Raw genomic sequence first — 12,932 nt, forward strand, 5'->3', positions numbered from 1 at the left:
AATGTATCCGAACAAGATCACTCATTGTTCTTCCAAAAAAATTTAGATATAAAGGTACTTGTGTTCACACTTTGAGCAAGTGTATCRTAGAGGTAAGAACCAACTCTCTTCTGTCTATGCAACTTTCTTGAGGCAAACTTAGTAGCCTGACAGTTTTGGATTTACTGTGTTTGGTCACATCCACAAATTTTGAATTTATGTATATTACAGGCTTAGATGTCACAAGTTAAATTGYATAAAAGACTGAATTGGCATCTTTAGACTAAGTTTAAGAAAGTTTGAGAAAGGAGGTCCAAAATCTATTATAGRTGTAGATGGTGGGTCTAAAGATCTTTAATGATCACCCTTGTAAACCAAATCTCTTCAGGTTACTTTAGTTGGGTTCAGTAGCAGTATTTACCTTTCTGGACCACCTCTATTCTCTTTGAACTAGAGGGGATMTTTGACAACATTCACCAGAACTCTGAAATAAAATTCCTGAACCATTCTGAACAAGAATGGGGCTGGATTAATTGCTTGGCTTGTAGCACAAACAGATTTTGTTTCAGACACTTCAAAGTTACTAAATCTTAGAAAACAGCAGTCACTTCAAAATATTAGCTGAAGGTCGGGAAATTTACCATAGAAGTAAGTTATATTTATTTATGGAGATGCTTGCACATCCGAGTATCACAATATGTTAAAAAACAGGAGAGGGATGGGAAAGGATAATGGAGCTAATAGCAGGAAAACTATCACCATCACTCATTTATATAGACTAGTTCCATATACAACTTCATGTTGTGAAGGCATTTGAAACAGTTAAAAAATCCACTGGATTGTATAAAATGTCATTCAAAAGTGCAGATTTTGTAGTGTTTAATTTATTTTTAAAATAATTCGGATGCTGTTCCAGATTGTTTACAATCCCTCCTTCCAAATTTGTTTCCCTTTTATCTGTGTAAGCATGTGCTGACACTGTTACTCAGTATACACAAATGCTAATCTACCTTCATGCACATGGAAAATAGCTTTCCTGGCACTGAGTTTAAAACTCTCATAGAATACATTATTAATCAAAGAAGCTTCTCTGTTTAGAAAAGCCTATCATTTATGTGGTCACCRTTGAGAAGGTTATAGATAAATATAATAGTGTTAGCAGTGTGGTCTTCGTAACATGCAACAAACAACCCCAGATACTGAAAGTGTATTTAAAAAAGAATGAAATTTCAAAAGTTATTTTCTTTCTCTGTACTCTGGTTGCATACAGTGACGTGATCTAATTATAGTCTAACTACAACTTCTTTTCTATTGCCCTGCATGCTTTAATGCTCTAAATGCRTTTCTCTTGGCAGGTGTTTGCAGTGAGGTGGAAGTGTGATTACTGTTGGGCTCCCCATTGTGAACAATTCCCTAGTTCTGCATTTGGCTTTCTGATAGATCATGTATGTCTTAAGTTCAAGGGGTAGAGTTGTGAGGGAAGTGGGTAGGGTGAGGCTGGTGTCCATCTGTGTATAATTCAGCTGAATGTGACTGCAGCTCAGTAACAGCACCAGCGCAGCTTCAGCGAGGGCTGCCGGGCTCAACTGTTCCTTCAGTTACACGTGCTGGTCTTGTGAATGCTGCCGAGCCTTATCAAACACTGCCAGTTGGTGCTGCTGGTATGAAAGCACAGGGGAGCTCTCATGTGGAAGGTTAATGGAGTGTAATTAGAAAGAAGAATGAACTGCTCAACCACTCTATCTCACTCTACCTGCACTGAGAGTGACAAGTGCTCTGATCTTTTATAAACCCTGGAGCAGAGGTTTAACAGTCTAAAATTATGACAGTATAACTGTCAAACAAGCAGACACACTGGGAAGAAGTAGTATGAACTTACGGATAGGAATGTTTATGTTCTCTTATGTAGACTCTGTTAGCACTTTTTTCATGAAGGATATTGTCCAGACTTATGTAGCAGGTCTCAAATACATTTTCTTGTGAAGTGTCCATTGAAGTCAGAAAGATCTTTGTGTGTCATTTATGCCTTCTTCATGCCTGCATATCACATAACCATTGCCTTGCAGGATGAAGTAATGATACCATCCTAGGGCTTTGATACCAAGGAATGAAGCTTTTATAGAGAAYAGTTCTGGTAGAAACAAAAACAGTTACTGGGATTTATATTCCATGAATTAAAGAAAATTTGAGATTACATATATAAATTGAGATTGGATACTAAKGTCAGATCCTGTGATTTAAGTTAGGTACTATGTATGTCTGTTGAAAACTGTCGTGTTTTTAAAATTTTTCTCTTATCTTTCATCTACAGCATGCAGTCGTGAGGGTTTTTTTTTCCTTTAACAGCATACTGATAAACTTTAATTATGAAACTGCAACTAGGAAGACACCAAAAAGGACAAGGAAATTACAAATTTAACCTCCTGTATATTAGAGGCCATTATATTCTACCCCAGTAATCCTGTCTGATGTCTAGATTCAAGGAGAATTGGACAGTTTGGTTATCAAGGGTACTAAATTTTTGTCTTCCACACCTTTGTTTTTAGAAAACAGGTGGTGGATTAGGCTGCCAAATACTTTGAAGGCCATTGCAATGTCAGCAGGTTGATTAGGGGAAATTTGCCCAGCTAGTCCTAGCTTGCGATCCRCATCCTGCATTGCAGTGGGAGAAAAAAAACATCCCAGCAAGTCTGACCTGGAGAATTTTTTTTCTCRTTCCAAGTCTAAAATCAATAAGAATCTAAATATGTAAAGAAGGCATACAATAAAAGGCAATCAAAGGAAGAAGAAAAGTTTGCTTTACTTAGCCTCTTTTCTCTGACTGTGGCCAATATCTTGTGTTTCAGAAAAAGGTGAAAAAAGAACCTTGAGTATATCTGGTTGTTTGTGCCTCTGGACATRTTAATGTTTTAAAGAGTAAGGCTATCTTTTCGTGGAGTTTCAGTGCTGGAGAAGCATGCTGGGAACAGTGAAGGCACTTGCACTGTCCCTCATAAGGGAAGAGAATGAGCAGAGACYTCCCAAGTCCCAGATCCCTCTCCCCTTTCACAGGTACTATACAGTCTGCTCTGAAACTCAGATTAAGCACTTCCTTTGAAAAGTTATTTACCCTTTTTACAGATTCTTTAAACTATGGTAGGCCATYACTTCTCATATTAGGTTGGTCCAGCATTCAACCGTTTCTGCATCTTATTTCAAGGCTGAATTTGTCTACCTTCAACTTGCAGATAAAGAGTCTTCACTTTACATTTCTCAGAGAAGCTAAAAACGCTCCCATGATTGGATTTCTATACATAAATATCTATACTCAGTGAGAATTGTCTTCTCAATAAAGTGGATATCCTGAGCCTCAGTAAACTTCACATTACAMAGTGCTGTTTGCTGGGTTCTTGATTATGGTTTTGATTTTCCTTTGAACTGTCTCCAGGAGCTCTGCATCCCTCAAGAAAAAGGTAGCTTTTCATTCTTTTGGGGAAATGCCTGTTCTCATATATTTTAAATTAAGAGCATTGGAAGTTCAGCAAATCTTCACTTGCTGAGTTTTAGCCTAACTTAGTGATGCACCTTTTGTGCCAAGATAAGCAAACACAGCTACAAAGTTCCTCTCCCCATACTATTTAAATTGGGAGGGTAAAGAGGAAATACGGCTTTTTTTTTTTTTTTTTTTTTTTTTTTTCAGAGAGTCACTGTTGTCCAATCCACAAACCGTGAGGCAATTGAAAGCCAGCAGTCTGGATCTTGTGCAGTGATTTAATTTGATGTCTTCTCTATGAAGCAGGCATTTTTCTTTGTTTTGATTGTCCTTGGTTAACTAAAGAGAATACTACAGCAGGTATATTATAACAGAATGCCTGTATTTGACACATTGTTCAAGTTACTGGGAAAAAGAGAAAAATCTCTCAGCTGAGTGGGTTGAACCGGTGACTTTTTACTCTAATAACTCTTTCTGACTATGAAGTGGAAATCAACAATGAACTGTGATGTTATTAGTGATAGGTTTTTAACCAATTGGCAGTAAACAGTATTTAATTGACAACAAGGAAAACAYTGGTGTTTGTGATATTTGTAAAGCAAGTATGGAAATGAAATATTAGATGCTGCTAACAAAATCAGAGTTATCAGTAGGGGGTTGTATGATACAAGTTTGAGCATCCAGATCTTACTGTTCACAAAAGAACGCATTTCCATTCTGTGGTTTAGTAGAACTAGTCATCTTGCTTGATACTTCTGTTCATACATGAAGCACCTGAGCATGAACTCTGTGTGTTTCCTTTTGTGAGGATGAGAGGAGGTGTGATTCAGTCATGAGAATAGCTGTGGGATGCACAAGAACACTACTGAAGGTGATTAAATTTTRGTCAAGGACTGTGATACTGTGCACATTAAAATGTGCAGCAGTATGTTGTAAACTTACTTTATGGATATCCTTTGCACTTGAGTTATTCAAAATATGAGGAGTTACCAGATTAAAAAGTGCACTTCTCTTTAGATTGTTTCTAAAACATGGTATAAGTTTACTTATTTAMATTGCTCTACTTTGCTTGCTTAATGCAGACAAATTCAGTTTAAAGGATGTCGTGTTATGAGGTAAATTACAGATAGAAGAAGAGAAACAGCCAAACTGCCTGRCAGAGATGTTTAGCTTAGGTAAGCAGCTACTGTGTATAGATGCAAATGGCTTTCCCATGGGGGTAGATGTTTCTGTGTGTTCTCCTGCATAAGAATAACAGTATTTTTTGTTCTGAGATTTTATATTGCAGTCTTCAGTCTGACAGATTTTACAAGACCACATTACATACTTCTAGTAAACTAGATTTAGTCAGAGATCATACAGACCTTTTTTTTACATTAAAGTACAAAAATACCCTTGTTTCATTTCTGAAAATATGTCTAGATGGCTTTTTTATTTTTCTCTTAGGAAGGTTTTTTTCTCCCTGAAACAGACGAATGGTGGTAGAACAATAAGGTGGGCAAGATAAAATTAAAATGAGCACCTTTTCCAGTATAGTCAGCAGTTTAATTCTTTAACTTCAGCATTTTCATGTTCATTCCCCATACCCTTTTACCAGTTTGTATTTGTACTTGGAAATATTTCTGTAAAGCAGAAAAACTTAAAGCAAGACAAAGTTTGTGAAACCTTGTCAAATTAAAAAAAAATTTAATTTCATTCCTTTCATTCTATTCTTTATTACATTCAAAGTGCTGCACTTAACTATTTTTCCTTTCTGTTTTGCCTGTTGTCGCACACTTAATTTCCCATTCATTAATTGCTTTATTGTTTAATTATTGTTACTGTTCTTGCAAGTTTCTTTCCATTAACATAAGTGCTGGGGCAAGAAGGTAGCTATTACACTTAGTTAATCTGTAAGCTACGGGAAAACATTGTATGTGTGCTGCCTCTACTAGTTCATTCTCTTTACTCTGCTTTGTGCAAGAGTAAATATTTTAAAACAAGAAGACACTGATAATGCATAAGGCATTTCACAGTACAGCATTCCCTTCCAAATATTAATTGTGCTGCTGCAAGTGGTAAAAGACACGGTGCTGAAAATAAAGCAATCAAGAAGTCACATCAAGGCAGAACAGCACAACAGCTTTTTTTTTGCCATTTTAATTTATAATTCTAGCTATGTTTTTAAATTGAAAAAAAAAAAATTAAGCATTCTCCCCTGTTAAGAATGAAGGAATGAACATAATTTTGAGAGCTGTCATCAGCCCTTCTGAATGATTTCTAGCAGCTTTATATGGTGTTTCTCTATCCTAAGGAAATATCCAATATCTCTTTCAAAATATATATGCTCATGACTGAACTGTGTGTTTGTTTCAGAATCATACCTGTAGGAATTAATTAAAAATATAATTGCTATAAGTCTACCAGCATTTTTAATGGAAAAAATACTTTTCACATCATGCCAATGCTATCTAACATAATCTGACATAACATTAAAGTAGATTTTTAGGGAATTAAATTTATTTAAATTCTGTTTTACACRAAGTACCATATGCCATAGTCAGAAATTGTATTAACACTGCAAAGGAAACTCATGAATTTAGGGTGTACGAAAACTAACTGGTTCACCTCTAGTGCTCATCAGTATTGTAAGTGTATTGTTCAGTTTRTCCCACAGGACCATCATAGCAGAGGGAGGAGAAACATTCAGTTGCCCTCACATGCTCTGCAACCTCTTTTAGACGTGCAGAAGTCCTCCTGTCTCTGTGCAGCTTTTAGCTATGTTTTCTGTGAGCTCAGTGCAGCTCTCTGGGACAGTTACTGGAGTGTTGGCAGTGCAGCCATTGACTGGGTAAGGTTAGGTACCCATGTATTTAACAAAAGCTTAAAAAATRCTGTTTTTTCAACTATAAAAAGAAATAGTGCACATTTCAGTAATCATGCCCAGTGAGACATTCAAATATGGGGTGGCGGTGATCTCTCAGTCCCATTGCTGCATTTGTTTTCAGCATTCAGGCACCTCAGCCTCAGGGGAGGCTTTTCTGACTGAATGATATAGGTGCCGTTTTGATCACCTTTCAGAAGTAGGAAATTGTGTCACTCTCTTTTCTGGATATAAAATTATTTCTAATTTAGTTGGTTTAGATTTTTTAGTTGGTAAAAAAACTGGCTATAAGTGAAGCATAGCCAGAAGTCCATGAATTCCATGAAAACACAAGATAACCACAGTAATAGCTGAAAATATTTCTACAGTCCTGAGATCATTCTTTCAATGAATTTAATTCAAGCTGGTTTGTACAACAGGGTTTTTTTCTCACTGGTRTAGCTTCTGCGTCATCAATTTCTGTAATTGGATTTCACTATTTTAAATTTTAGATACCATCTTAAAGCAGTAGATGAGTGAACAATTATTCTCCTTGTTTGTAATCTTTCCTCTCCCAAATTCCATTCTCAAAATGTGTCCTGTTTCTCAACATGTAACCTCTTTGCAGGTTAAAGTGTAATTGTACCAGATCTCTAAAATCTTTTAGCTTCTTTCTGCCGTGGAGATTTTGATATCTTTCTCTTTGGGTAGTGACAGGGCATGGGTCTGRCAAAGAGAGAAAGGAGGCTGGGAAGGAAGATTGCAGAGCAGTGAAACGCCCTCCATCCTTCCCACTTCCAAGCTGAAGCTTACTTGAAATCAGTACTTCCTCTTAACTGTTTCACTTGTGGTAGTAGGGGGCAGCTTTTAGATCCCAGAGAACATCTTGGTCATTGGAAGTCATAGGTAACAGAGGATCCATAGTAGCTGACTTCCTGAGTCTGGCAGAGCAGGAAAACGTGTCACTGGCAGGCAGCTGAGCAGTTCAAACRTCATCAGCTTTGGTTTTGTGATACAGAGTGGTATGCATTGCAAGGTTGTTTAATATGCTAGTTATCTCTCTCATTTTTAAAATACATTTTTATTTATTTTTTTTGTTTTAAAACAGACCTTCCTTTAGATATGGATGTTTTTCTGAATATTTCCTGGATGAAGAGGGAAATGTATCACCAAATACAACAAGGGATCTAGTATTTAAAAGACGGATGTACTCAGAGAACTACTTTTTTCTTGATTGACTGATTAAAATGGAAATTATGCTTAGCTAATAAGGATAAAAACCTTAAGCCTTACTAAGTTTTAAGTTTGCTCCAAGGACTTTGCTTATCCTATAACAACATATTCATGGTRGTTTTTATATGAGCGCAGAGATGTCTTTTGACACAGATATATGGCCAAGAAGATCTATTTTCTGCTTAATCAAACCAAAATAATCTTCTAATGCTGTGTTAGAATGCTTCTAATGCTGGCCTGTGGCATGAATGAGAAAGTGGTATAGCAAAATGTCACAATATTGATTGCAATTATTAACTTTAGGGAAGGGTCATATAAGATGTCTGGGGCTCTGAACTCAGCGGTGTGAATGGTTCCTGATGAGATTAGTGATAAAGATGTCAAGACAGCAAGAGCTCTGAGATGATGTAGTGTGCTTACGGGGCACCGTGCGACAAATGGGTTTGGGAGTAGTCTGATAGTAACCATTGCACAGGGCTACCACTTCTTTTTTTTTTTTTTCTTTTTTTTGGGTAGAATACAGTTCAGAAGAAATGGGGAGATTATTATAAACGCTTTCACATTGTGGATGTAAAGAGAGGATTGGCATTCGGTTTTTAGGAAGGTTCAGTAAACTTGAAGGACAAATGCTTTTCATACGTTCATATTATGGCAGGAAAAGAAATCTAATCTCAGAATATGAGGAGAACTAGAGCTTTCTGACATGCAGAAAACTTACATTGTGTGTATGATGATGTGTTTATGATTAATTTAAAATGTTGAAGTTGTCAGTAAGAATTAAATTACGTATTCTTAAATAAGAGGCAGAAGGGAAAATGGCAATGATTACATTTAAAGAATTAGGAATATTTCTTAAGAATTCTATGGTACTTTTAGAACTACCTGAATCTCACTGGCATTCAGTCTCTAAGACATGTAGCTAGGATTGATATCAGCCCTGACAAATCTCAGTCACACAGGATTGTACTTTCTACTGCACAASCTGTCTTTAAAATTGATTAAGAACAGTCAAATAACGAAGGAACAGTTTTAAAATACAGTGTTAATGAAGTCTGACAGTAAACAAGAGTTTCTTTCATGGCACCCTCCTGTTTAATTCCCTACAGAAGGAGGCTCCGCTAAGGCTGCTGCAGACAGACACGTGCCAGGCGCTTGTGAGGCTGYAGAGCAGCACTTCCAGCAGGATGCTGGAGAGCCGTGCGCTGCGTGCGGTGCCAGACCAGCGGCATGGGCTGAGGCCGTGCACAGGGGAACACAGAGGGSAGTGCTGAAAATGGGAGCAGATCTGCTCCGAGTTCCTGTGTAGGTGCAACCCTGAGAGACTGGTCTGGTTTTGCTAATTCAGCTATGTAACTTTGAAATATGTTGTCCAGAGTCTCTCTCTTGATAATTATGAACAAACAGATAATCCCAACAGTCTTGCAGATAGTAAAATGTTTTCTGTAGTTTCAGTGTGGTATTTTTACTGACAGTTGGTAGAAGCAGCTTATTAAACTGCGTAAGCAATTGGCATGCAATGCAAACTTCGGTTTTACTCTCTGAATCTTAAAAGCATTAGATGTTTCTTCCAATTTAATATCTGCGTAATGGATATGGATGGCAAGATATGCTGCTGCCAGGCAGCTCTCAGCAGCCTCTAACAGTCTAGCGTAGACTTCCAGAGCAACAGCRTTTTTCCACTCACGTTATCCATCTTGTGCCAAAAATGCTGAGCCTCAGTTTTTGCACAAAGCACTAATACAAGCTGTGCTTCGGTCCTGTTTTACCCCATCTCTGCAGGCCGTGGTTCAGGCCTGGGGGTGGAACAGGCGGTGTGTGAATGCCATGTGACTCACCTCGCTCCTGCTCCCCTGCTCTCCTCCCTGGCTCTTGCCCTGCTGTAGAAGCATGGCAGAGGAGTCCTCAGCCTGCCTCTCCCTCTCTCTTTTTTATTCTATTTTTGATCCTTTCACTAATGTTCCTCCCATTGTAAAGAACAAGATGGAAATTCATTCTTGGGCCATTGCTGCTGATTTCCTCCAGTCAGGGAATCAGTAGAAGAGCACCATTATCCCTGAATTTCATAGTGGCCGCTGTGGAAGATAAAAACTCCCTCCCTGTTCATGCTGGATATGGTAATTCTTTAGCCTCCTGTGCAGTGTATGTGCAATCCATTTTTTGGCAGGTATTCTATATGCATGTTGCATTATATTCTCTCCTACTTTGCTGCTTCTCCTCTCCTCCCCCTTGGGTTACTCTTTTGAAATGTTTTTTCAGCTCTTGGATCTGCTTGCTGATGCTGTAGTTGGATTTGCATGCTAACATGGTTGATCTTTTCAGAAAGCAATTTTAAATTATTGTTCAGTTATTACATATACGAGTGAGCTGATAGACACGGGATATTTAAAACTATGTGAAATACCTGAATTAGGAAAATGCCTTTGACACTTCTATTATTTTATCCTTGTTTCAGAAGGGAATAAACAATTTATATCTTTTAGGCTTTGATGGCTTTTAGCACTTCTTTGGATTCAGGATAAAATAGTTCCTTCAGGCTGCTGCCCCTTACTAACTCCCTGAATTTCCAGTGAGGTTGGGCCTGTATTTCTCTTGTCAGAGCTGTGCCTGCATCCTCAGCTAGAGACGTGGGTTTTGTAGAAGTCAGGCAGTTCTTCTGTATCTTCAAGTTGCTGAATTCAGTCTTTCGCTAAAAGGTCAGTCATGTGAGCCCRCACATTTCAACATTATGAAACAGGGGTAGAGGGTTTGTTGCATGTGGTTTTTATTTGGCTTTTTTAAGTTCCAGTTTTCAAATCTGTCAGTTTGGGAACCTGCCCCTTTTGTTATCATCTTCTGGGTTAGAGATACTCACTGCATGAGGCATCATGCTGTTTTAGCTCATCATTAGCAGGATACTTAAAATCATTAAGACTACAGTATCTCCACAAAATGAAGAGAACAGATATTTTGTTAACTCAGAATTTCATAACCACCTGTGAATGAAATTTGAGTAAAAATATTCTTCCAGTTTGTTGTAAATAGCTGGATTTTTTTGGTGTTTTTTTCTCCATCTCTATGCTTTGTACTGTGTCTGAATACTAATGCTTCAAAACAAAAAAAAAAATCAAAACATTTGGTATTGTCAAAATGGTTGTGTTACTTTTAATCTTCTTGCCCATGTAAGTGCAACTTCTAGGGGCAACCCATTGTCAGCACCTGGCTCTGGTAGCGGTTTCCTGACCATTCCTGTTTCCAGTAGAGCTTTCTTGGTTGAGCCTGTCCCATGTCAGTTGACTTCACTGTCCTCTTTCTAAGACAGCCTTGTTGTCCAAAGATAGCAATTGCTTTGGAGTGTGCATATTCTCTTGATCGAGGGTGCTTAGATTATATAGCTAAATCTTTTTAAAGCTGTCCAGAGCTGGGGGTGGTTGGAGGGTAGGAGAAAATATCCSGTTTTGGTCATGCCTGCATAAGGTAAAGGAAGTCCCGTGGTGTTTCCACTCTTGTCCACACTCAAGTATAATACAAACATAAATTGTRAGCCCTTATTATTCATGTAGGTAACATGTATCTTATGCTGCAAGTCACTTGGTCTGCTCTTAAATCTTGTTACTGTCTAAAGATGCAAATGGGCTACTAGGAGAAAAAAACTCTTTTTACAATAATTTCAAACTTAAATGCATGCCAAAATGTAATAGGAAGCCTTTAAGTTGGGAGAAATAAATCTGTGCTATTTTCTTCCCATGTAGGTAGCCCTCTCTGATTCTTTTTCAGGTGGCAGTAATATTGAACAGAAGCACCATGCATCTATGCCCTTTCTGATCCCCACTTTGCCCCCAAATTGCTTCTCTCACTCAGTGTCAATGCCTGGTACAAAATGACATGCCTATTACCTTGAAGTCAGCTGGGATGCTTCAACCCAAAGTTCTTTTTTGCCACTGTTCAGGATTGGTGTGTTTGAAGGGGTCAAAACGTGGAATCTGAATGCTAGTGTGTCTCGTGTAAATATAGATTACGGAAGTCTTGCAGTGGTTTGTGAATAGGCTGCATTTTGGTGAGTGGGCTTCTGCAAGAACAGTGAGGTTACCTTGCTGGGCTGTAATACTCCTCTGTGGCCAATTTTACCCTGTGCCTATTAGATAACACCAATACTTACAATTCCAAAAAGAGAAGTCCCACTAAGCCTCTGAGTGGTTCTTTATTTATATTAAATAAATGTATCTTTAGGTGGTATTATTTTCTCTGGTATGTGCAACTAAATAACTGTCATCATTTCTGTTTATGATTTTGTTTATCTGGTAGAAAAGAGTGGTGGAACAGCTTCGAAAGAATTTGATAGTGAAGCAGGAACAGCCAGACAGTAAGTTTCAAATACAGCCATTGGCACAGTCAGAAAACAAACTACAGACACCACAGCCACAACCACTACAACAGCTACAGCAACATCACCATCAACAGCAGCAGCAATCCACGGCACCCTCTTCAAACGTGATAGGATCACAGGTAAAAAGCTGCAACACTGCCTTTTCCTTACTGAAGGTGAAGCTYGCTGAAAATTAGGAAAGGAAAAATGAAGAGAGAAAACTGCAAACTTTCACTTATGCCTGCTAGTGTACCAGTATGAACTTCTTCTGTGCACATGTGGATATGTGTCTTTTGGATTTTTTGACAAAAATCTCTAATCTGAGTTTAAAATATCCTGTACTGTTTAAAAGTTGCATCATAACCCCACAGAAAAAAAGGGAAGAAGTATCACCTTTCTTAAAAATAAGTGAAAGTTTAGCAAATGAGTCTGTCTTTTCCATAGATGCATGAATGATTSTCTGACCATACCTAGTAGGTCTCAAGAAACAGTAAACTTTGCACACACTGTATGAGGTGTATGATTAAAATCCTTTATTTTTAAATGACTAACAAAATACCCTCTATGAATGTGAAGAAAATGTAAAAAAAAACCCAGTTCCTTCTTCTTTCTGTTTGGTTCTTTTTTAACAGATRGAAGTCATACAGAATAATACTTACCTGAATTTTCAAGGATTTGTCTAAAWGTGTACAGTGTTAATTGCAGAGTTCAAGTTTCAGAAAATAGTGTCTTTATTGGGAAGGTGAACTGAATTTCAGTACAGTGTAGGATTAGAGACATAATCCCAGAATTTAACAGAGAAAGTTATTTGCTTAAGTGGGAAACTTCAAGTTTTTCCTGTTTAGATATTTAGAATCACAAAAGTGTGCTAATAAGACACCTAGAAAATGCAGGGAGGCGTTCTGTAAAAAGAAGTGCATGTAAAGTATTTTTTTTCCTATTGATGCAATCTTAGGAGCACATGTTTACCTGCATAGGCAGATGGCAGAATTCACCCACGAAGTTTGCATTATGCATGTTGCAGTGAATCACACCCACAGCTTTGACCAGTTGTGATTCTCATC

General features: G+C 37.8%; 1 protein-coding gene across 5 annotated transcripts in view; it reads left to right on the top strand.

The window, feature by feature from the left end:
- Positions 1–12,932, top strand: part of PHF21A (PHD finger protein 21A) — a 137,594-nt gene that overhangs the window by 91,142 nt on the left and 33,520 nt on the right. For all 5 annotated transcript variants that reach the window (XM_057365298.1, XM_057365308.1, XM_057365270.1 and 2 more), the window contains one exon: positions 11,808–12,008. In XM_057365298.1, the coding sequence (XP_057221281.1) occupies positions 11,808–12,008 (201 nt within the window). The remainder of the gene's footprint in view (positions 1–11,807; positions 12,009–12,932) is intronic.

The sequence above is a fragment of the Malurus melanocephalus genome, unplaced genomic scaffold, assembly GCF_030028575.1.
Source record: "Malurus melanocephalus ecotype Western Australia unplaced genomic scaffold, MMel_1.1 scaffold_2, whole genome shotgun sequence".
Classification (NCBI taxonomy): Eukaryota; Metazoa; Chordata; class Aves; order Passeriformes; family Maluridae; genus Malurus; species Malurus melanocephalus.